General features: G+C 39.8%; 1 protein-coding gene across 1 annotated transcript; it reads right to left on the bottom strand.

Moving 5' to 3' along the window:
- Window positions 1–1,189: 1,189 nt before the first annotated feature.
- On the bottom strand, window positions 1,190–21,264 carry LOC5565777 (cullin-associated NEDD8-dissociated protein 1). The gene is made up of 9 exons (XM_001650086.2): window positions 20,994–21,264; window positions 15,470–15,639; window positions 14,900–15,403; window positions 14,678–14,840; window positions 14,354–14,612; window positions 7,031–8,426; window positions 2,068–2,957; window positions 1,860–2,006; window positions 1,190–1,780 (listed from the first exon to the last, which is right to left on the bottom strand). The coding sequence occupies exons 1-9, from the start codon at window positions 21,027–21,029 to the stop codon at window positions 1,641–1,643; spliced, it is 3,705 nt and encodes a 1,234-aa protein (XP_001650136.1). The 5' UTR covers window positions 21,030–21,264; the 3' UTR covers window positions 1,190–1,640.
- Window positions 21,265–23,990: the final 2,726 nt, after the last annotated feature.

Genomic DNA, 23,990 nt, shown 5'->3' with positions numbered 1-23,990 from the left:
ATGGCAAATGACTTTATACCAAATTATTTTATGCCAAGTGACCTTTTGCTTGGGCTCTCCATCGATATATATATCATTAATGAGATAATACTGAAAGAAGGGTGCATCACTATATATGCAAAAATAAACATATAGTCTGTATATTTTATGAGAATGCATTAAAAAAAGGGTGTATTATAATAATATGCAAAATACTCATGAATAGGGGGATTAGGGGCATATTGGACACAATAGGTAAATGCTTATTTTACATAGAATGGAAATATGTTTCTTTGCTCTAAAATAAATCCCCCGCTTCCTCTGCTTTGCTTATAAACTAATTTGAAGCTGAGAAAAAATATAGTAGAATTTCAGAGGACAAATGAAGCAAAGCGTTAACTTTTATACCATCAAAACGTTCATATACAATACAGATTTCGTACAGTTTATAAAGTTTTGCTGAAATATGCATATTCCCAGAGAGTAAGGGGGTGTCCATTTCGCCCCGTGTGTTCATTATGTCCCTAACCCTCCTACCTACATATTTGTTTTGTCACATCAGACCTTAGCCTGTCACATAAGTGACTCTTCTTCCTCTTTTCTGGCGTTACGTCCCTACTGGGACAGAGCCTGCTTCTCAGCTTAGTGTTCTTATGAGCACTTCCACAGTTATTAACTGAGAGCTTACTATGCCAATGACCATTTTTGCATGCGTATATCGTGTGGCAGGTACGAAGATACTGTATGCCCTGGGAAGTCGAGAAAATTTCCAACCCGAAAAGATCCTCGACCGGTGGGATTCGAACTCACGACCCTCAGCTTGGTCTTGCTGAATAGCTGCGCGTTTACCGCTACGGAAATCTGCGCCCCCACATAAGTGACTCGCGCAAAGCAATAATTAAAAAAAGAAAAAAAAATGGATATTCATATAGCTTTCTGGGGAATGGTGCATTCTGGGGAATGGAATTCTGGGGAATGTTACATTCTGGGGAACGATTTTCTGGGGAATGGTTCATTCTGGGGAACGGAATTCTGGGGAATGGTTTTCGGGGGAATGGTTTTCTGGGGAATGTTATAGAATCGCGTGAAGATATCGGGTGAACATTCCAGTTTGTACGAATTCCGCCGGGGAATTCGACAGGGCGAAGGATTTTCGTTCTTCCTCAATGGCTTATTTCGAATAGTTATAGAAATATCACAACCAATCAGATAAATTGTATCAGTGGGTTTATTGTAACTATATCTGATAGAATTCAGCATGGTTTTAAAGATTTCAGAAAACGAAGTAAAATATTTATGTTATTAGATGTTCCCATCTGATCGTGAAATTGCCATGTCAATAATAATTTCCATCATGGGTAAATGGGCGCATCGAACCATTTGTCGTTACCCGAGCTTACTCCCCACGGAAATGCGATTAAGAACTAAATGCATCAATCATTCGTTTGAATGCGACCTTCATTTTTGTCGCGAATCTTTCTTATTTCATTGTTTTGCTGCAACAGTCGTACGTGAGATGTTCATTGTGTTATGTAGTTTCGCATTTGATGATCTTTTACCCCGAAGATATAAACACATGAGCAGTAGCGTTCTGTAACTTACCATACCTTCCGTCTCTTGAACCAGTAGCCAGAAACTATCGCACTACCACAACGCTCCACCTAGCTTTGGTCCATAGAAAGACTGTCGGCATTGCTGTTGGTCAGTACGGAAGAATCTTTCTGCACGGACTCAAACAAGGGCTGTAGCTCCGAGGAACTGCGAATCAGCGACAGGAATTCCGCCAGGTGTTGATTTTTGTCTGAGAAAGAAAACAAGATTCCGTTTTGAATCGTAAACAGTAGGTACAATATACGAGAGCACCAGCAAATCCACCATACCTGCTTTCGGAATTTGGAGAAGAGCTGCGACAGCTCGCAGTGCTGATCGTTTCAGTTCATCTTGCTTTTCATATTCTTGCTTTACCGAATTGGCCTTCACTTTCAGGGTGCATGTGGCTCGCAATGGATCAACAAATTGTTCGAGTTCTGAAAAAGGTGGGACAATTAATTAATTAACCTTTCAACAAAACCGTGTTATTTGACTTACTCTGCAAAACGGCCGAAGGGCAAAGAACGGCCAAACGCGCTGTCATCAAATAAGTTAACATTTTGATGTCATAGTGATCCTTAAGTCCAGCTTGCACGTGCTCAAGGAACTGCATGATATCGACGCGATCCAATCCCTGTTCCAGCAAGGTATACATACATTCGAATGCGGCTTTTCGAATGTCCAGACCATCATCGACGGTGTGCTTGAAAGGTCCCATCTCAACTTCCCGAATCAGATCTTTCTTGACCTTGGTTTCAGAGTACAACTGTGGCAGCAACTCCGGAAGTAATTCTCGCACAAGACTTGGTTTATTGTGGACAGCGGAATTGAATGCAACCAATGCCACTCGACGAACTGCTGGCTCTGGATCTTGCAGTGCAAACAGGAACTGTCCAATACACTGTCGTAGCAATGGGTCAATCGATTGCGGTTGGTCAGATATGGTGAATTTGATGGCCGAGACCACAGCCGTGCGCATCAGATGGCTTTCGCTTCGTAGTGCCATCTGCAATTGTGGAAGCAGTTCTTCTGGATTGACCAGCACCAGTTTTCCCAAACACTCAGCCACGACATTGCGGGATCCTTCCTCCGAACACTCACAATGCTTGAATAATTCGGCCCAGATGGACGGAACCGATGGGAGTAACTGTTCCAAGCCATGCTTCGATGTGGAGAGCGATGAAATGACTTCCTTCAACGAATGCAACAGCAGGTATTGTCTCTTCGGCTGAGCTTCGATCTCGTTCAAAATGAAAGGCAGGTAATGAGTCAAATTACCGACAGCAATAGCGCCCAGCGCGTGGGATGCTGCTCCTTTCACATCTTCGGATGACGCTGAGAAGCAGTTGAGTATTATTTGAGCCAATGAATCAATCGAGTTGAGATTGCTGAAATTGTTCAAGAAGAGAGTCACATAATTTGTCTCTAACTGACAATACGATCACGGTACTCCCGAGACCGTTATTATCAGAAGGAATCTTCATCAAATCTGTACGCATAAAGCCGATTTCTATGCTTGTTTTTAATTATGAATCGTGGTTTACGGCTAACCAGCCGAGTGGAAGTTTAACAACTACCGAAAAGCTAAACATTAGATATAATTTGCAATTGGATTAGATGGACAAAATGATGTGAAGATTTGCGGAAAAGTTACACGTCTTCTCAGTGAGAATCGAACTCACGACTCCCTGATCTCTAGTTAGGGCGCGTAGGGGTAACGCTATTGGTTTAATAATAAATGTTGCCTCCTTTTTAAAATAGGCAGCCTATTATAGGCTGCTCTTTATATTTATCCTGTTTTTAATTTTATTATTTGGTAAAGCTTAATGTTTAACACTTCCCTGGGCATAGAGTATAATCGTATCTGCCACACGATATAACGAATGCGAAAATGGCAATTGCGACAAAGAAAGCTCTCAGTTAATAACTGTGGAAGTGCTCATAAGAACACTAAGCTGAGAAGCAGGCTCTGTTCCAGTGAGGACGTTAATGCCAAGAAGAAGACGAAGAAGAATGTTTAACATTTATTTTTCTGTTTTAATAATTCTTGCTAGATGTGCTGTTAGAATGATAATTACTTAAGAACATGCCATTATTAAGTATATTTGTATTGCAAACACATGATCTCCTTTCGAGATATGCTGGAAGAAATATTATTTCAATCACAAATTTTCTCTTCTTTCGATAATAGACGGTGTTTTTGATGTACACTTCCAAAATTAAACTTTATATTGAACCGTTCAAAAGTTTTGCCACAAATATTTTCTCGTAAATTGTGTGGTTCATTTGAGTTTTTTTGCGTTAGAGCCTTAAATATTTTAAACGAAAAACAATCTCAATATTAATCAAATAATTTTCATTATCGCAGAAACCAGACCGCCATCGGCACCCATCGTTAGAATTCCAATTTTATGTCACTGATCGCTAGTTTTCGATAAAACTTAAGGGTGGTCCTTTCGGTTTTCTCAAATTGGTGGACCCCTCGTACGCCAGCTAGCTAATCAGTTTGCGAAAAAGCCTATTTTTCGATAAATCTTGGGTATTTCTTCACGTGATATGTCTCATATTTAACTTGGAACACATAGCAAACTTAGTGGCATCGTATAGAGAAAGGATATACCGTGTACGCACCTAACTTTGCGCAGCTCCAAACTTTGCGCATTTTTAAGAAGCCAGAAGAAATGATAATTAATTATTGATTTTTTTAACAATTCAGTTTCAGCAACATGTTCGTTTATGTAAAATAAGTATTTGGCATACATTTGTTTACTGAGAAACGCTCGTTAATGTTAGTAAATAAACAAAAAACCTTATCGTCACACGTATAAACGTCAACTTTTACACCGTCTTAGCACAAGCACTAAGGAGTGGCTCTGTCAAAAATCAACATTTTTCCGAACAAAACTATGCTGTGAGAAGTATAATTGCGGTGTATTAGCAAAAAGGGTAATATTCTAGTAATTCCATTAATTTTCCATACAATATGTCGAATTTTTATTTGAAAAAAAGCGATGCGCAATGTTAGGACCCATTTTTTACGTGAGGGTCTTAATTTTTGCGCACTTCTAGCAATTCGGAATGGCACGTAAATACATGTACGTCATTGCAAATGACAAAAGCTGTCGATCTTAGCAAGAATGGTCACTCAATCTATAAGGCAGCGGTTACATGTTATATTCCTGAAAGTACCTTTTGTATGAAGCTGAAGGCAAAGTTGTGCATTGAAAAATCTCGGAAATCCCACTGTATTGACGCAGGAGGAGACTTTTACAGTAAATTTGGATAATTGATAGCGCAAAGGTTGGCTTCCCAGTTGATGCACAATGATTCAAGTTCTAGTTGTCTAGCAAAAAAGCCCGTTCAATTATGGTATATCTAATACGTATGGCGGTAAATTAATAAAAAATAATTAATCGCGAGAGATCAACGATATATCTCCCAAACTTCCTCCACTTCCAGCTGACGACATGTGCAACAGAGAAGATTTTCTTTAGAAAGCTTCCAAATTGTGCGAAATCGAATTGTTCAGACCATCAGCAGTAAATACGAGCATCGAATTTCGATAGTTATTCAAAGAGATGGAACCAAATTTAAAAAATAAGGAACAGAAACAACAATAAAATAAAAAAAAGTTTAAGAATTAAAAAAAAAAAACAAAAGAATAAATGATATAAACCAACTTACGAAAACAAATAAGGGATGGTACACAAATTATGTTACGCTAAATTTCAACTTTTTTGACCACCTCCCCCCCTCTGTCACGTTTTTTGTATTAGTCCTCCGAAATTTTTGTAAGACTTGTCACGCTTGGCTTGAGCCCCCCCCCCCTCGGAGCGTGACGTAATTTGTGCATGACCCCTAAGCATAAGCTACGGCTGTAAACTATATTGCTCAGATTGTAATCTTGTGAATATATGGTAAAAATTAAGAACAGTGTAAGTCACTATTCGTGGCCACTCTATGTTTGGGGTGGTTGAACAAATTAAATTGAAATTCACGAAAAAGCTCATGATGAAACTCATATTAGTTGTACCCTTTTTATTTAATACAAAACCAGTAAGAAAGTAAAATTATTCAGAGCAAACAAGCAATTTAAGGCATGCGCAAAGTTAGGCACATCATGCGCAAAGTTAGGAACAATTCAGATTTTGTGCGCAATGTTAGGCACAAGGTATTGCATCCCCTTTTTATTTTGTTTTATTTTTTATGAATTATTTTCATTCTTTTAAAATCATGTGTTCTACTGAAGGGTTAAAAGCCTATCATTGACAGAAGTTTGAATAAAAAAAATATATATTTTAGCCTTATTTGAAACAAAAATAAGATGATAATTTCTTAACTGCGCAAAGTTTGGTGCGTACACGGTAGCTCTCATTTGAAGTTGAACAAAATTTGGCGGCCATTTTGAATTCGACCGCCATCTTGAATTTTGTTAGAAAAATCGATTTTTCACCATTAGCGCACCGCTCGTTTTAAATTCTGAGATCACCATCAGAAAGCTGAGGAAAAATTGCGTAAAATAGGCTACAAAAACTAGGTGAGCAATGGTATTTACCCTATGAAATGAACGATTTTATAAATCATGTTCTACGATTTTGACATACATGGCGAGTGCAATCAATGCAAACATTATTTTTTGTACAACAAAGAAACAAGTTTTCAATCGTTGGTGTTTTTTTTTTCGAGCCGTTGGTCCCAGGTGGCTTCCTTGTGGTATACCGGATGTAGCGTGAAAACTGTCGGAACTGCAATCGCCTATCACAACTCTTTGCTGACGATTACTACATACATGTGAAAAATAGCGAAATTGAAAGATGAGAAGCAGGCTTTGTTCTAATGTGGACGTAATGCCGAAACGCAGGTGTATAATTTTGAGGTTGGATAATCCGCAAGCCATCTTGGATTTCGACGCCATCTTGGTTTTTAAGTGCTTTTCGGGACAGAAGCCAAGGACATTGTATTTGAATCTATACTGAAAAACTTCATAGTAGCTTAGCCGCGCTACTTGCACTGTTATAATCGAAATAAATTGAGAGAGAGGAGAGAATCTCTCAATGTTACATAGCCTAAGAAAAGTTTAGCGAGAACACTTCTTTTTCAATTTTAGTCAGACATGCACTGCCCTTCTACGCTTACTTTTCGCATGTGCTATGTAAACCTTATGGAGCTCGGGACAAATATGCGTAGAACGGCAGTGCAGCTGAATCGATTTGTGAGCACAGATTTGATGAAGATATGTATTTGACAATAACGGTCTGGAAAGCAACGTGACTGTCACTATTACCAACCCGACCAACAAGGTTTACAATTTTGTTATAGATCTTTGTCCAACGATAGCGATCGCCAACGATTCAATACGAATCGGTATCGATCGCTGTCAAAAATCATCGACTGGTTGACCGGGAAACATTTTCCAATAAAAAACAATATCAAAAATGTTCATCTAACTACCAATACTTACAAATGCCTTCCAATCTCGCCAATGGTAAGAAGATAGAACACCAAATGCGCATCACTGCGCCGGTTTTGAATCTCACGCAAAAACTCCCTTGCAACCGCCACGGCCTCGTTTGGCACCTGTAGCGTCAGTGCCGCTATGCACTTGGCAAGCGAATGATATGCTTGCTTGTGCAGCTGATGTCCTGGCTGTTGGTTGTTGAGCGGATACATCAGCATGTTCAACAGATGGCGGTAGCTGAGTCCCGGTAGATTAGCGTGTACCAATGCTTGGAACAGGTTCAAAGTGCAATTGAGGGCAGATCCTTGCAACAACGGTGAGCGGACCAAAGTCATAACCTCCGGCAGTATTTGCTCGTGTACTCCAATCAAAGCTTGCGGTTGATGCCGGGCTACCGAAGTCAGCAGCACTAGCGAAAGCTGAGCGACGTGAAGGTCCGATTCCGAAAGCAATGGAGGAACTTCGGAGACGGCGTTGCGCAGCAACATGTCGTCGATTAGCTGGTGATAGTGGGTGACCAATGTGTCTAGCAGGGTGAGCGAATTAAGTTTGAGTGCTCGTTGATTCTTTCGTAGAAACGATCCTAGAACAGGAACGACTTCGGCAATTATGGGGCTGAGGTTTACTCGCAACGGCGAAGCAGCAATCATGGTCAATGCTTTCACCGAACTTAGCCGCGTTACTTCGTTTCTCAGTCTTTCCATGAACAATGGCAAACAGGTGTTAAGTTCCTGCTGCAGCACATCTCCCATGTTGGCAATTATCTGGCCCATACAAGCGATAGCTCGCTCTTTCACTTCCTGGTCCACTTCCGGGGAACGGAGCTTCTGCAATGTGCTCGAGTAAAGGGGATGCACGTAAGGGGTAAAGTCAAAGTTTGTCTGAATGTTCAGCGGACGAATGACCTTAACCAGCTGCTGTAGCACAAGTAGAGCTTCGGTTGCAATTTTGTAGAACGGATCGAAGACAGCAGTTTCAACCAGGGGCACCAGCGTTTTGATATGTGGATGGAACACCTGTGGGTTGTGTCCGCCCAGCATACAGTAGACAAATCCCAATGCATCAATTTTCATATTGGAAGTGGAATTTTTGTCGTTCAGGGAGTAGTGGATTCCACTCATTAGCTGATCGATATGATTGGACAGCGCTCCCGGCAATGCATTCAAAAGCTCGCGAAGCAACAGGAAACAATCCTGACGGGTTTTGACTGATTTTTCACGCATGAGTGGTTGCACGGCTTTGACAATCATCGGTACCTGATCCTGCAGCATGCTGATAGAGCTGGGAACCTGTTCCATGGAATCCGGATCATGTACCATATCATCACCGATTGGGCGCGTTGACTTCAGCAGGGCGATATATGCGTGGAAGATGTCCGACTTCACATTTTCTTCGCGTTCTGGAAAAAAATACAGGAAAGAATTTTATTGACATTATGTATTGTTGTTCGTATGTGATGGTCTCGCCACATATTCCTACAAAGGTTTGAGGTAGGTAATGTACCTTTAAGATAATTAAGAACGCTCAATTAAATTACATCTGCAAACGGTCTGAATATTTTTACAGATGTGAACGACAAAATAAGTTTTCATACAGAGCAATAATAATATAATTTAATATGTTCATTAGACTGATGCAAATTTCAAAGTTTTAGCTCCCCTATCTTTAAACGGTGTCAATTATGGTAAATATCATCCTCCCAAAATTTTGAAGTGATTTAAAAAAAAAATCACTGTGCACACGCTATTTAAAGTTTATTTGGACATCCCAACTAACACTTAGTGCAAATGTTACTAATATTACTATGGGAGAGGCAAACCCTTTGTCTTCAGTCACGTAACTTTTTGTCGATAGAAATGTTCTCCAACTCTTGTCCAGCGAAATTTTATCTGCTATAACTTTGCCGAAGACCACATTTTGATTAAACCGCTCGATAAGTAGCTACAGTCGACTCTCCATATCTTGATAGCAAAGGGACCAGAACCGCGTCCACATTCGAAACCATGGATAAGACAAATGTTGGCAAAAACTATATGTCCATGAAAGTAAATGTTTTTTTTTTCAGTTTTATGTGAAATCCTGGACTTTAAACTGAAAGTGACTGTTTTTAAGGCTAAGTAGCCCGTCATTTGATTTGGCAGCCATGTTGACATTGCAGTTCACAATCTCAAATTGATAAAACTCTGTGCTCATAGTTCATATTGATCCGGAAAACTATCACTATATGCGCAGAAATGCAGAAAGTATGCTGATACTTTTTTCAGATGCGTTAGTGCAATATCAACTGATATTCTTTAATTTGTGACATGATTCAGCAACAAACATCAACGACGCGTAATCATTTCAATGACGGCCTACTTCGCCTTAAGGTGAAACAGTTTTGAATCAACTTCTAAGATTGCACTAAAACTTCAAAGGCACAAATCTCGCAAAGAAAGCATCCAACAACCGTGCGCTTTTTATTTTGGCTTTGTGCACTAGCAGAAAGCTTAAAATAAGAAGATCAGAAACGTTTGCCAACTGTTTCTCCAGTTTTGTGCCTTTGAAATCGTGAGTAGGGGCACAAGTCGGCCATTGTGCCGGCCATCTTTGGATTCTGAGATGTTTCACCTTAATGTAGGTCATTACCACAAAACTGAGAAAAGCTTCGAAATCATTATTCAATTAACCCTTTCTTTCCCACGGGGTAGTTCAAAAATAGAACATGTGATATCTGGATAAATCACCAGAACAAAAGATGTAAAGTTGAATAGAACTGAAAAAAAATATGTTTTATGATGGATCATCTGTGATCCATTGGGAAGATGACTGCAACTAGGGTAATATTGAGACATCAATATTCTTCCGTTTAGGGAAAGTGTACCAGTTATGGCCATAGTGGTTCCCTATTTGGCCATACGTGAAATTTTCTTAACTTTCACATTTTAAATCTTTTTGAATGTTTAAACATCAAGATATATCTTAATTCTTACTACTACAACAGACAAAATCTTTCAAAATGTGAAAACATTCAAGTAATCCCGTATGGCGAAATAGGGAACCACTATGTCCATAACTGGTACACCTACCCTATATTTTCATTTTTACACAGAATCATACATTTTATTTGTTCATTCATTTATTTAGTTAACATCTACACAGATAACACTGAATCAACTATTTCACGCCACAATACTCGGTTCGTGGCCGCATCTCTCCATCCTCGGTTCTGCCCCACGCTCGCCAAATAGATACGCACTTGATCTGCCCATCTAGCTCGCTGCGCTCCACGCCTTCTTGTACCAACCGGATCCGAAGCGAATACGATCTTTGCAGGGTTGCTGTTCGGCATTCTTGCAACATGCCCTGCCCATCGTATCCTTCCAGCTTTGGCCACCTTCTGGATACTGGGTTCGCCGTAGAGTTGGGCGAGCTCGTGGTTCATCCTTCGCCGCCACACACCGTTCTCCTGCACACCGCCAATCGTCCTAAGCAACCGACGTTTGAAGACTCCAAGTGCTTGCAGGTCCTCCTCGAGCATCGTCCACGTTTCATGCCCGTAGAGGACTACCGGCCTTATGAGCGTTTTGTACATGGTACATTTGGTGCGGGCGTGAATCTTTTTTAACCGCAGCTTCTTCTGGAGGCCATAGTAGGCCCCGACTTCCACTGATGATGCGCCTCCGTATTTCACGGCTAACATCATTGTCAGCCGTCAGCAAGGATCCAAGGTAGACGAACTCGTCGACCACCTCGAACGTATCCCTGTCTATCGTAACACTGCTACCTAGGCAAGCCCTGTCGCGCTCGGCTCCACCAGCTAGCATGTACTTTGTCTTGACCGCATTCACCACCAATCCAACTTTTGCTGCCTCGCGTTTCAGGCGGGTGTACAGGTCTGCCACCTTTTCAAATGTTCGGCCGACGATGTCCATATCATCCGCGAAGCAAACAAATTGACGGGATCTCGTAAAAATCGTACCTCGTCTGTTAAGCCCGGCTCTCCGCATAACACCTCCGCAATATTGAACAACAGGCACGAAAGTCCATCACCTTGTCGTAGTCCCCGGTGGGATCCAAACGAACTGGATTGTTCGCCTGAAACCTTCACACAATTTTGCACACCTTCCATCGTCGCTCTTAGCAGTCTCGTGAGCTTCCCGGGAAAGCTGTTCTCGTCCATAATTTTCCATAGCTCTACGCGGTCGATATTGTCGTATGCAGCCTTGAAATCGATGAAAAGGTGATGCGTTTGGACCTGGTATTCACGACATTTTTGGAGGATTTGCCGTACAGTAAAGATCTGGTCCGTTGTCGATCGGCCGTCAACGAAGCCGGCTTGATAACTTCCCACGAACTCGTTTACTACAGGTGACAGACGACGGAAGATGATCTGTGATAATACTTTGTAGGCCGCAATTAGAATGGTGATCGCTCGAAAGTTCTCACAATCTAACTTGTCGCCTTTCTTGTAGATGGGGCAGATTACCCCTTCCTTCCACTCCTCCGGTAGCTGTTCTGTTTCCCAGATTGTGCCTATCAGTCGGTGCAGACAAATGGCTAGCCTTTCCGGACCCATCTTTATGAGTTCAGCTACGATACCATCCTTACCAGCAGCTTTATTGTTGTGGAGGTGGTGAATGACATCCTTAACCTCCCTCAAAGTGGGGGCTGGTTGGTTTTCGTCTCCTCCATGCGGCGTTTTTTCTCCCGAAAGAGGCGGGTCTGCTGTTGCTGTTTCCGTCTGTAATGCTCCACTTTCTGCCGGGTTTTTTTTTGCTGCATGACCGCCCTGCACTGCATCCTTATGCCCAGAATATGTCTACAATCCTCGTCGAACCAATCGATCTGTCGACTTCGTCCCACATACCCAACGTGGCTCTCAGCTGCATCGTTGATGGCTGCTTTCACTGTTCTCCAGCAGTCCTCAAGAGGGGCTTTATCCACCTCATCCTCTTCCGGTAATGCAGCCTCAAAGTGCTGCGCGTAGGCAATTGCGACATCCGGTTGCTTTAGCCGCTCTTGGTCATACCGGGGCGGCCGTCGGTACCGTACGTTGTTAACGACGGAGAGTTATGGGCGCAGTTTGACCATCACCAGATAGTGGTCAGAGTCGATGTTAGCACCACGATAGGTCCTGACGTCGATAATGTCGGAGAAGTGCCGACCATCAATCAGAACGTGGTCGATTTGCGATTCTGTCTGCTGTGGTGATCACCAGGTGTATCGGTATCGAAGGCTGTGCTGGAAGTAGGTGCTACGAATGGCCATATTCTTGGAGGCGGCAAAATCAATTAGTCGTAGGCCGTTTTCGTTCATCAGCCGGTGGGCGTTGAACTTTCCAATCGTCGATCTGAATTCCTCCTCCTGGCCAACCTGAGCGTTTAGATCTCCTATGATGATTTTGACGTCGTGGCTTGGGCAGCTACGTACGTTTATTATGCTGAAGTTGAAGAACCGGCCTTTGATCCTCAACTTGCACATTCTCTCATTGATCGGCCACCACCCGATCACGCGCCTCTGCATATCACATAACACTATAAAAGCTGTTTCCAGCTCATGTGTATTTCCGCAGCTCTGGTAGATGGTATGGTTACCTCTAAACGTTCGCACCATTGATCCCTTCCAACACACTTCCTGCAACGCTACGATGCCGAATCCGCGGTCCTTCAGCACTTCGGCGAGTATGCGTGTGCTCTCGATGAAGTTGAGAGATTTACAGTTCCACGTACCGAGCTTCCAATTGTAGTCCCTTTACGTCGCTGTGGTCTTCGCCGATTGTCCCGGTTCGTATTCTCTCGTTGATTCTTCGTTGCTTGATTTTTTTACGGCTGGTTTGCAGGGCCTGACACCAACCCCCTAGATTTCCGGAGAACCATTCCCCCTAAATGTTCGGAGGACCATAGTGAGCAGTTTAGCTTAGAGTCCTTCTCTGGCACTCGGACGATGATCAGCCGCCCCATACATGGGGAACAGACGCTGTTGTGAGCCGCTCCTAACATGGAGTACAGACGTTCAAGGTTTGCAGAAGCAAAAGCAAAAGCAAACCCCCTCTTCCCTGTCAGCATACGACCAAAGTTCCCACCGGGGATTGGTTACCCGATCTTCCCTAAGGTTACTCGTACCCCGGCCAGTACCGCGAGGAGGTAGGGATAGGAGTTGCTGGGCAAGAGGCTAAGGACCGCACAAAGGGGTCTATTTTATTCCTTCAGGTACGCGAGGTACCAATGGTACGCCATGCCCAGCCATTTACCAATAATATACTCTTAATTTATCTATGTAACCGGCACAAGATATTAGTGGGAGCTTGTTCCAATATTTTTTCACAAATTCATCAAGGATTCCAAAAATTCTTACGTAAATTCAGCAAAGAACATCTACAGAGTGTTCTTCGAGAGCTCTGTAGAAATTGTATAAAAATCGTCAAGAGATTATTACATTTTTTTTTTTTTTTTTTAAATCTTTATTTGAGTGTATTTTAACGCACGAGGGCTAGTTCTACACTAGAGATTATTACAGAAATGCTTTGAAGAATCAGATTATTTTATTTAAATATTTATTTTATTTAGTTGGTGTTACATCAATTAATTTGATAAAACCTCGCATATTGTACGTACATTCGGTATTGAGCTCAATTGCTAAGATGGTGCCCGCTAGATTTTCGAAGAACTTCAGAAACTTTAAACCCTGTATAAAATTGATTTCAAGGTAAATATGCTTTGAATGCCGATGAATCTCTGCATTACTTAATATTTTATACCTGATTTATAAACTCTATCAATTATAGCACGCAAATGCTACAACAAGACGACCAAACTTACAAAATTTGGGAAATAAAAAAATAAAACAAAAAAATTAAGTTCATTTACATTTTCCAATTGGGAAATAGTTTTCTTCCTAAGCCTATTTTATGAAAAAGGTTGGTCTTTATTGCGGTAAAATGTAATGCAAAACCATCTAGGTCCTACTGAAGCGCTTCGTAAAGGCTACCGAAAAATCCACGTAGCTCTTACGTGTAACGCCGGTGGAATGGACGAAGTTCAAAAGATCATGCGTTTATTCGGGGATAGGGTACCTATGATTTACGTAAGAGCTATACGTGAAAAGTGCGATGAGTTTTCACGTAACAATGACGTTATATTATTTTGAGTGTACTCCAGTTTGTCAATATTCAAGCTCAAAGGTTTCACAGAATGATCTTCCCATCCCGATTGTTACGGTATCAGTAAATAATTACTATTGAAATAAGTTAACAGCTGGCCTTTTACTAAAAGTTTTAAAATTTAATCTAACGTGTGCAACATGTTGATGGGGCGAAACTCTTCGAAATCGGTCATATAATCTTACCTTTGAAACGTGCAATCAGTGCCGGCGAAAGAGTCTTATAAAAGTCTTCCAGCAGTTCGTGTCTAGTGGAAATGACAGATTCCAAACACTTGGCCGCCGAACGACGTACTTTCCAGCTCATGTCATCGTCGTCGCTGTACTCCTCGCTGTCGATGTCTTCATCGTCCTCCATGTCCATCGCAACACCACCATCACCATCATCAGCTTCGTAATTGTAGTTGGGATCGTAGGTAATGTACTTCAAGCACAGATCAACAATCTGGAAAATGAGATTTTCAATTGGTTACACATGTTATGAAGATAGAAAACTATCATTCGTCTTACCGATGGAATATGTGGCATAATTGCCTCCGGGCAACGCTGAACGAAAGCCTCGCAAGCCTGCAAGCAAAACTCGCGAAGCTCATCGTCATCCCGATGGCTATACTGGTTCAGTAGAAACATTACACGTTCGATGTGGTTGCACAAACGATGACCAGCTTGGCGGCTGAAAAAAAATTACGATTATGTTCCATCTGGTAATGTTCAACATACTATTTGTCATACCATATAGCGGCCAGACACTGGATGTAGGTTCGCACCATACTCTGATCCTGCGGTTTCTCCAAACCGTCCAACAGGTGTTCAATAACCTTATTGTACGAATTGTTGTTACAAGTCGTCAAGAGATGTGACAAAGCCACGATCGTACGTTTACGCACAGCTTGACGAGCCGATGCCAGTTGAGGAACCAGTGCCTTCAGTATCAAGTCATGGAACGGGACCAACAAATCGCCGAACCGGGACAGCAAATCCGACAGAATATCCAATGCTTCCAACTGCACGGAAACGTCTTCCTTCTCGATGGCGTTGCTCAACTTGCCAGTAATGCGCTGGCACACGTTCGGTACCAGAGAGTTCGACGACTGTGGGAGCTCCGAAATGACGGTTTTCAGTCCGATACTGGAAATGTCACGTAGTTGTTCGTTGTTCGACACCATATTGGCGCAAAGAGAATCGACAATGGTTTCCACCTGATTCTCCTTCACTTTGTTAACCAGTGGTCCAAGACTAGAATATAAAATTATAATTCCTCGCATGAAACAACTATCAGCATTCACTGAGATATTAAGTTACCATTTTACGGCCAAGTTCTGTACTTCGCCGTTCTTGTCCTCCAGCAAACGCAGCACCATACGGACGACTTTCTTTTCCGATTCATCATCCAGCTTGATGCTGTCTTTCTGCAGTTCCGTCATCAGATCGTTGGTGGCCATGAAGCGGAAGTCCTTATCGTTGGACGTCATCTGTAATTGAAGTGTGAGTGACGATTATAATATCGCATTGGGATTCAATTAACCAGATTATCCGAGCAGAATCCGAATTTTGTATTTTAGGGGCGGTCCATTCATTACGTAAGACAATTTTGGCGGTTTTTCGACCCCCCCTCCCCCCATGGTAAGATTTTATGTATGAAAATTAAAAATAATTTATATGGTGCGTACGAAATCTCAAACCCCCCCTCCCCCTATAACCCCTTATGTAATCAATGGACCGCCCCTTATTAGTAACACGCAAACCTGGTGGATTAACCTTTTGTCAGGTCAAGGAAATTTCAAATTGTTATCAAAATATCAAGTTTTGTTTTTCATAACACATTAAATTCTAGATACAGTGAAAATGTCTTGGTTAGGTAACCTAGATTTAAAATTATATGCGTTACAATCAAGTATGCTGAATTTGCATCATTAAATTCATCACGTGTTTCCATGTTTATGGGATTTTTGCAAAACATGGAATGAACTACAGCCAATGTGAACACTGTTCATGCTCAAGCGTTCAATGGCTAAGAATATGAACTTGAACAGATTATAAACAACTGCGTCTCTGCATTATTTCGATTATTATATTTTTTTCTCTGTAATTTGCTGATTATATAGCTTAGCAAAAGTCCGACTTCGTACGCTTAACAGTTTTTTTTAATTACATTTTAATTTTATCAGAACCAATCGTAAAGCGACTTCCTATGCTTTGTCTTGTAAAAAATAGGATCAACTGTGGTCGCGAATACTTTACAAATGCAACATTGGATTAGGATGGCCTATAATGATCAAATCTCGAAAATATTTACACCTTCAAAAATTTGTTTATTGGGACCCCCAGAAGCTACCGTGAAAATTTGAACGAGCTTGAAGTTTGTATGGAGAAAATCGACCAAATTGAACGGTTCCAATTCCGCTGTATTCGACGAATTTCTTATATTTTTAATTTGAAGGTTCTCCGATCAATATAGAAGAAACTGCAATAAACTAGATTTTTTTAGAAACAAAAATAATAAAATTTAAAAAGTTATTAAATTGTAAACAGCTGTAATTAATAAAAAAACATTCATTTCATTTATTTAGTTAACACTTCAGTCGTCGCGCTGTTGTATTTTGTACAACACTGTTGAAAAAACCTCGCTTTTCGTGCACAACAGCAGCGTGGTGGATATGACGGTGACAAACCGCGCGACGACTGGAAGGTTAACATCACACAATACTTGGTTCGTGTTCGCATCTCCATCCTCGGTTCTGCAACACGCACGTTAAATCGACGCGCACTTGATCCGCCCAGAGTCTATGAATGGAGAGTTGCGCGAAGAGACTTCTTTGAATGGTTGTTCTTCTTCGTCTTCGAAAATAGCCCCTATCTGTTTTGCTGGTCTGCTCGATAGGTAGACGGTTTGACAGTTCGATAGGTAGATTTGGTTTCACTCTTTGCGCAACTCTCCATTCATAGACTCTGGATCCGCCCACCTAGCTCGCAGCGCTCCACGCTTACTTGTACCAATCGGATCCGATGTGAACACCATCTTTGCAGGGTCCGGCATTCTTGCAACATGTGGAGTTCACAACTTAGTCCTAAAATAACGGGTCAATTTTATCATTGGCTTGGAGCACTTATACAGTGACAAACATGACGTCCTATTACATCATTAAAATCAATTAATTAGCTGATTAATTATTGGGTAACACCTAAGAATCTTACACAGAAGTGTTGTAGTAATTTGATATTTTTTGTTCGTAATTTGGTCAAACGGCATTCGGCCAAACGACCCGTTCGGCCAAATGGCATTCGGTCAAATGGCGTTTGGCCAAACGGCATTCGGCCAAACGGCGTTCGGCCAAATGGCCGGACAACCTTCAAAAAGATACTGTGAAGAAGTTCGGGCAGCTGTTCATTAACGTGTTTGAGAAGCTTGGCCCTTAGGGCCCTAGCTAGTCCTTTTCAACAGCCTTGTTGTTCTGCAGCCCAGTAATAGCTTACATTACCTCAACTAACGTCGAAGGTTCAGCATCCTGAGTAATACAATACATTCATTCGAATTAAGTGCATTACGTGTTCATCTGTAGTTTACTGTTTGGTAATGGTATCCACACAGATAAATAATGATTGAACATTTTATTGTTTCAAATTATAGAATCAGTCTTTTCCACTGATATGAATTAATAATATGCAGATAATAATTCTCGAAGTAGATATAAAAGAGAAGAAATGAATCTCACAAAAAAACAGACTAAGAATAAAAAAAGTACTTGATGGTCAGATTTCCGAGCATCGGTAGCAATAATTCAGGGTGGCCACAAAACTTCGATTTTGAAATTCCCGCTTTTTTCCCGGTTTTCCCGGTATATTTTACATAATTTTCCCGGTTTTTAATCCATTCTTTCCTACAATTTTAATTGACTTTTTCTATATCAAAAATCGTTTCTATGAAAATCACTGCAACATTTTTTTTGTTTAAATAAGTGTAAACTGTTTTAGTTTAAATTAATTAACTCATTACGCCTTTAGACCATGGACATGAGTTATGAAAGGGGTCCGCGTGGTCTGTAGGGATTTGAATTCTAAACTTGTAACCAACTCAGTTATTGGGTCACCAAGTGGCTCGGTAGCTTAGTTGGTAAAGCGCTCGTCTAGCATACAAGAGTCCTGGGTTAAAATCCCACGTGGATTTTTTTTTCATAATTTCACCCATAATTTGTCCATCTTTACCACGCGTAATGAGTTAATTAATTTAATAACCATGCGGATTGGATTACCGAACAGCTCAATATAAACGTCAATTTATGTTTTAGTTGTTTTTCCATAGTATTTGATTGTTCATCAATAGTTTCATGATTGGAACAATAAGTTGACTATCAGATTGTTCTAATCTATATATAATCTTATTCTGTAAACCACGGCATAGTATAGTATTCATCTGAATCGATTTGTCTATCTATCATGGGAAAGAGATGGTTAATTGTGACAATCCTTCTCTTGACACGACAGTGATTTAATTTGAATGCTATTTGAACCATATTTACCAACAATATGCCCTTTAAGCCAAACATCAAATTTTCAAGTACAACTTATAAGGTCTAGAGAACATGACAACCGTTTGCGTCGAAAATTTGATGGATCGGTTGCATTCTGGTGATGATAAAACGATCAAAATTTCAGCTCAGAGTTCTGTTTGGTTCTCTAGACTAGTGCTCTTAAAATTTCGAGGGTTGGCTTTGGTTTATAATCATCTCAAGTGCATCTTAATGCTAAATTTTAGAGAATTTGGCCGACAAAAGCCCCACGTGCCTATGTAAATCATCAAGATGCCCAAGTAGTTCTTTACCGTAATTTAAATTATTTCAATTCTTAATCCTTTGATTTTTCTTCATAAAAATAAAGAGTTCTCTGAAGCAAATTAGTTCAAGGTATGGATGAAACAAGGTCACACATGTAGAAGCACTTACTTAGGGCTTACACACAATTTTAATAACACAAAAAATATCTTTTTCAATATCCACCCATCCTCTCTTAATGCTTTTTGTATGGACATTCTACACATTTTATATGAGCTGTAATAGCTTGATCGTTATTAAAATCGAAAATGAGCCTTTATTCAAAATTTTGTCGATTAGATAACTAGTGACATATTCAAGCTTTTATAAATAAAGGCTTGTTTTCAAGATTAGTTGTACTATTTAACAAATCTGCAATAAGTAATTGAACTTTGATTAAAAAAGTCGAGTTAAAAAAGTTAGAGAAAAGTTTAAAAATTTTAGCCCTGACAGTGCGAGAACAAAAATTCAAAAAATATTTCGAAACATTGCTAAGAAAAGAGTGAAACATTTTTAAGAAATATGGTGTAGCATAGTTGAAATTAAATCATCACTGTTTGAAAGATATTTGTTCAAAATGCCTCATGGCAATATCATTAAACATAACTACTTTCTATAACTTATTTTGGAGGTTGGTTTGTAAATCACAGCTTGAAGATGTTCGTTCAAAACGATTTTCCCGGTGATCTTCTCAAATTCCCGCTTTTTCCCGTCTTTTTCCCGGTGGTTTCAAATTCCCGTCTTTTTCTCGCTTTTCCCGTTTTTCCCGGTTCGGTGGCCACCCTGTAATTGTGACGATTTGAATTCGAGGTCAATCAATTTAGATTACTATGGCTTCTGGTGTTCAAAGATTGTAAAATGTATTTCCTTGAAGACTACGATGTTAAACATTGAAATCTGCTCAGCAAGTTCATATTAGGATGTTACTGTGAACCCAATTCGTCGAATTTATTTATGGTCGGAGATAACCAGAGCTGTAGCAATATCAGAGAGTAGGTACGAAAATACGTTCTAATGTTTTACGCGATGTCATACCAAATTTCCCAACATGAATTACGGAATCTTCTTAAAAGGTATACCAATGCTAAGAGTTTTAGATTCAACTCTAATCAAAGAAGTCTCTGGTTAATTATTTGATGTTCGTAGATCCAATGCCATTCAAATGGAAAACAGAATCGTGAGTTGAGTAACTTTTTTATAAAAATATAGAATAAGTTATAATTTAAATATACTAATTGTGTGAATTACAAAACATGGGAAATTGGACATACTCAGAAAAGAGTAGAAAAAGGGAACAATGTGAGGTAGTAATGAATCGAACACAAATCATCTATTCAAGCAACAACGTATGATAAGCAGGCTTAGAGAAAATTTGATATGGAAACGAAATGTCAAACATACTGTTAGTTATTAGTCTAATCTTGGCTCGAGAAGACGCTTCTAAATTTACTATACGTTTGTCCTTTTCACGGTTTTGAACATGGTCGCGCCTCTAATGTAATGCATTATTTTATAGAAAATTTTACCATTCTGCCATCATGATATTTATAGATATTATGAATATGACCCTGACGAATTATTGGTGCATTTTTTATTTCGCAGATTATTGCACAAAACAACTAGTGAGTCGCGATCTACTATTTGGAAAACACTGCCCTATTGCTGTTATAAATTAAACATAACTAGGAATTTCAAAAGACAGTGGTATTTAAAGTAACATTGAACCACAGACAAAATTAAATCATATACAATAAACCATAGTACAGTCCAGGTTGAGAACAATTAGGACAGGCAACTAATACATTTTTCCTTGTCTCAGTAAATATTATCACAACATAAAACAAACAATGCAAAAATAAATTTCTTATTTTACAAACAGAAAAACAAAACGCATGAACGAAAATTGTTTTTTTTTTCATCATTGTCCCCTTTTCTGGTTATTTTTCGGGCCCGATCCAGAAAGTATAACCATCAAACTGGATGAGATTACTACTTTGTGGTTCAACATTTTGACGTACCTTCTCGAGCAAATTGGCGATTTGGTAGGACGCCATTCTGACGACCTTTTCGGCTGTTTTCCGGAAGATGCAAACGAAAATAAAACCTCTCAGATGAGCACAGCTGCGGGCGCAATCTTTTCCACTAAATTTCGAACGGTTCCGACTGAGGTTTGCTTGATTTTTGAACAATTTTCACTCGGTTTGATACGGTCGATGAAAACGCGATGAGAAGATAAAAAATTGCTTGCTTGTCGCGCACCGGTCAGACAGACACGACAGACAGGACAGCGCAAAACATAATACCCCAGTGGAAAAGCGATCGGATAGGGTTGGCAGACACGTTGTCAGCGAAAGCCCGGAGCAAGTTGAATGGAGGTGGATGATGCTAGGACACGATGATAGATTTTCACTCCGAGTCTGAGTAGGATTTACACAAATTCGGTGTATTTTGTTCGTCCACTTGTTTTTTGACATACTCGTAACAGCCAGTAGCTATTCAATTACGAACTATAGCGTTCTTATTTATAGCGGAAAATAAGAAAAAGATCTGAAGACTTCAAGGCGAATAAGGACTAAGCTCTGGTTAGAAATCTTTTACAGTGCATTAGACTGGTCCAACGGTCCAACTTCCTTGTCGCTGCACGGGAAAAAAATCTGTGGTAAAAATAACTATTTTAGCTGACTACACCCATTCTTGAAACTACCATGGAAATTCAGACCAATTTACTATGTTTACGGTACACCCCACCGCATTACTAGTACATTTGACAGAAGTAATTTACAACAATCTGATTCCGACTACAGACATGGTAAAATCAAGCGAATTTCTGGTCCGCTGAAAATCGCCGGTGCGAGCGCTTAAGTTAACCCCCTAAAATGGTAGTTTTTACCGCACAATTTTTTTGCGTGTGCACGGAAAGCGTTGTAATTTTTTTTTCTATCTTTATTAACGAGATTTTTAACCCTGGGTTAGTTCATCTCGGGACCAACGGCTTTACTTCCCTTCCGAAGAAAGTCGTCACTGAAATTTTTAGTGACTATCTCGGGGATGGGATTCGATCTCAGGTCCTCGGCTTGAGAGGTGTGTGTTAGCGTTGTAATTGAAAATATTTATTTACTATTTTAGAGAATTCTTCTTCGTCTTCTAACTGGTTTCACGTCCCAACTGGAACAAAGCCTGCTTCTCAGTGGTGTTCGTTTGAGCACTTCCTCAGTTCGACAGTAGCTGAAATCTTTCTTTGACAGTTGACCATTTTTGCATGATATATTGTGGTGTGCTTTGGTAGATGGATTATTGGGAAAGTTGTGTATCGCACTTCGAAGGTTACCAAACAGTGGCTCCAAATATTTGTCCATGCAAATAAATCCACACCCAAAGTCCTTCACGTGTACATTTACGCGACAAATTACGGAGCTTTTCTATCCAAATGCAGATTATTAGTTGACTGCATAATTGCAACAATAATTAATTATTGATTATAGTCAATATTATCAATCAAATCAATTATTGATTATAGTCGAATAAGCTTATTATAAGTGGCAGAACTACTTTCACAAATGATTTACAAACAAGTTTTTTTTTGTAAAACAATTGAAACAAATGGACTAGCAACCCCGCTGAAAGCACATGGTTTTGTTAAAACGAAATGGCCGGTACGCTGATCATAAGTACTGGGCAAAAGGATAGGACAAGAAACGGTCAAGGAATGATTCCGCTACCGAAATTACTTTAGCTGTAGGGGGAGATCCCCCAGTGCCGGACAGCACCCAATACCGGACAAAGTCGAAACATTGAGAAATCATGGTCCAATCAAGATGGTGTATTAGTAGAAAAGAAAGCTATTATGTAGACTAATGTTTGCGTAGAATAGCACATCCTTGAAAAATGCATGCCTATTAAAAAAAAGTAGAAAAGTTTGAAAATCTTTAAAAAATTTACGTATGCTCTTAACTTTTAGCCTATTTAGTAATTATTTTGAATATGAAAAAATACTTTGGATCCCGCAAGCATGATCGAACATAATCCTTATTTGATAGTATGAATGTATTTTGTACCATAATTGAACTAAATATTGACAAATTACAATTTTGGTTAAGCACCTCCTGTCCCTCAGTTTCGGACAGGTTGATTTGTTATATGATATCATTGTAATTATTGCACCAGTGTCTCAAAATACTTTCATTTTTCATGGGTTTCGTCGATCATGGTATCAAACATGCAATAAAATTAACAAGAATGAACATTCAGAACAACATCGTAAAATGTGCTATTTTTCATCATATATGAAGGAGGTTTTTGATAGGCATCTTGCAAACTAAGAAAAACTCAAATTATTCTTGTAAATGTTGCAAATGCATTGAATTGGTAATTATAAACTATTCCTATAGTGTACACATTCAATGATGTTCAAATTTACAGAATTTAAGGCATTTCCACATCGTGTCCGGTATTGGGTGCCACCTTTCAAGATCGATCAATTTGGTACTGAAATATATCATCAAAATGCAAAGTCAAAATTCATATTTATATTTTCAAATTTATTTTTGTACACTATAAAAATGATAATATTTATCATAAATGGGTAACACGAGCCCATAAAATCAATATTTTTCGAATTATGAATTTAGTGGCTTAAGTGCGAAACCGATTCACTTCCTTTGGGCCTGTTCACAAATTTCATAACGCTGAAAGGGGTGGGTAGGTGTCCTCGAAATGTTACAGCTCATACAAAATTCGTAGAATGTTCATACAAAAAGCGCTACGAGGGGGTGGGTGGGTGTCACAAAGTGGCATTTTTGGCTTTATGAAATATGTGAATAAACTCTTTTCTTGCCCGCCAACAGCGAAAACAATACGTTTGACGTTTCCGCTTCTAAGTATGCCTTGATGAAGTTCTACAAGGGTCTTTGAACGAACTCCTATATTTTTGATAAAAATTATTCTTAGAATGTTCTTGGTGGATTGCTAAGATAACTGAAAACAATTACAAATTAACTGATGTGGAATATTGAATA

The sequence above is a fragment of the Aedes aegypti genome, chromosome 2, assembly GCF_002204515.2.
Source record: "Aedes aegypti strain LVP_AGWG chromosome 2, AaegL5.0 Primary Assembly, whole genome shotgun sequence".
NCBI classification, from domain to species: Eukaryota; Metazoa; Arthropoda; class Insecta; order Diptera; family Culicidae; genus Aedes; species Aedes aegypti.
The sequence above is the reverse complement of the archived record's forward strand: the minus strand, read 5'-3'. Positions and strand labels throughout refer to the sequence as shown.

Bases quoted from the DNA above. Each gene is read 5' to 3' on its own strand.
- LOC5565777 (XM_001650086.2), bottom strand. From the start codon at position 21,029: ATGGCGTCCTACCAAATCGCCAATTTGCTCGAGAAG. The intron at 2,958-7,030 runs GTAAGTATTGGT...GAACAATTTCAG, and splicing joins GGCGAGATTGGAAGGCATTT to CAATCTCAACTCGATTGATT. The intron at 1,781-1,859 runs GTATGGTGGATT...TTTCTTTCTCAG, and splicing joins TCTCCAAATTCCGAAAGCAG to ACAAAAATCAACACCTGGCG.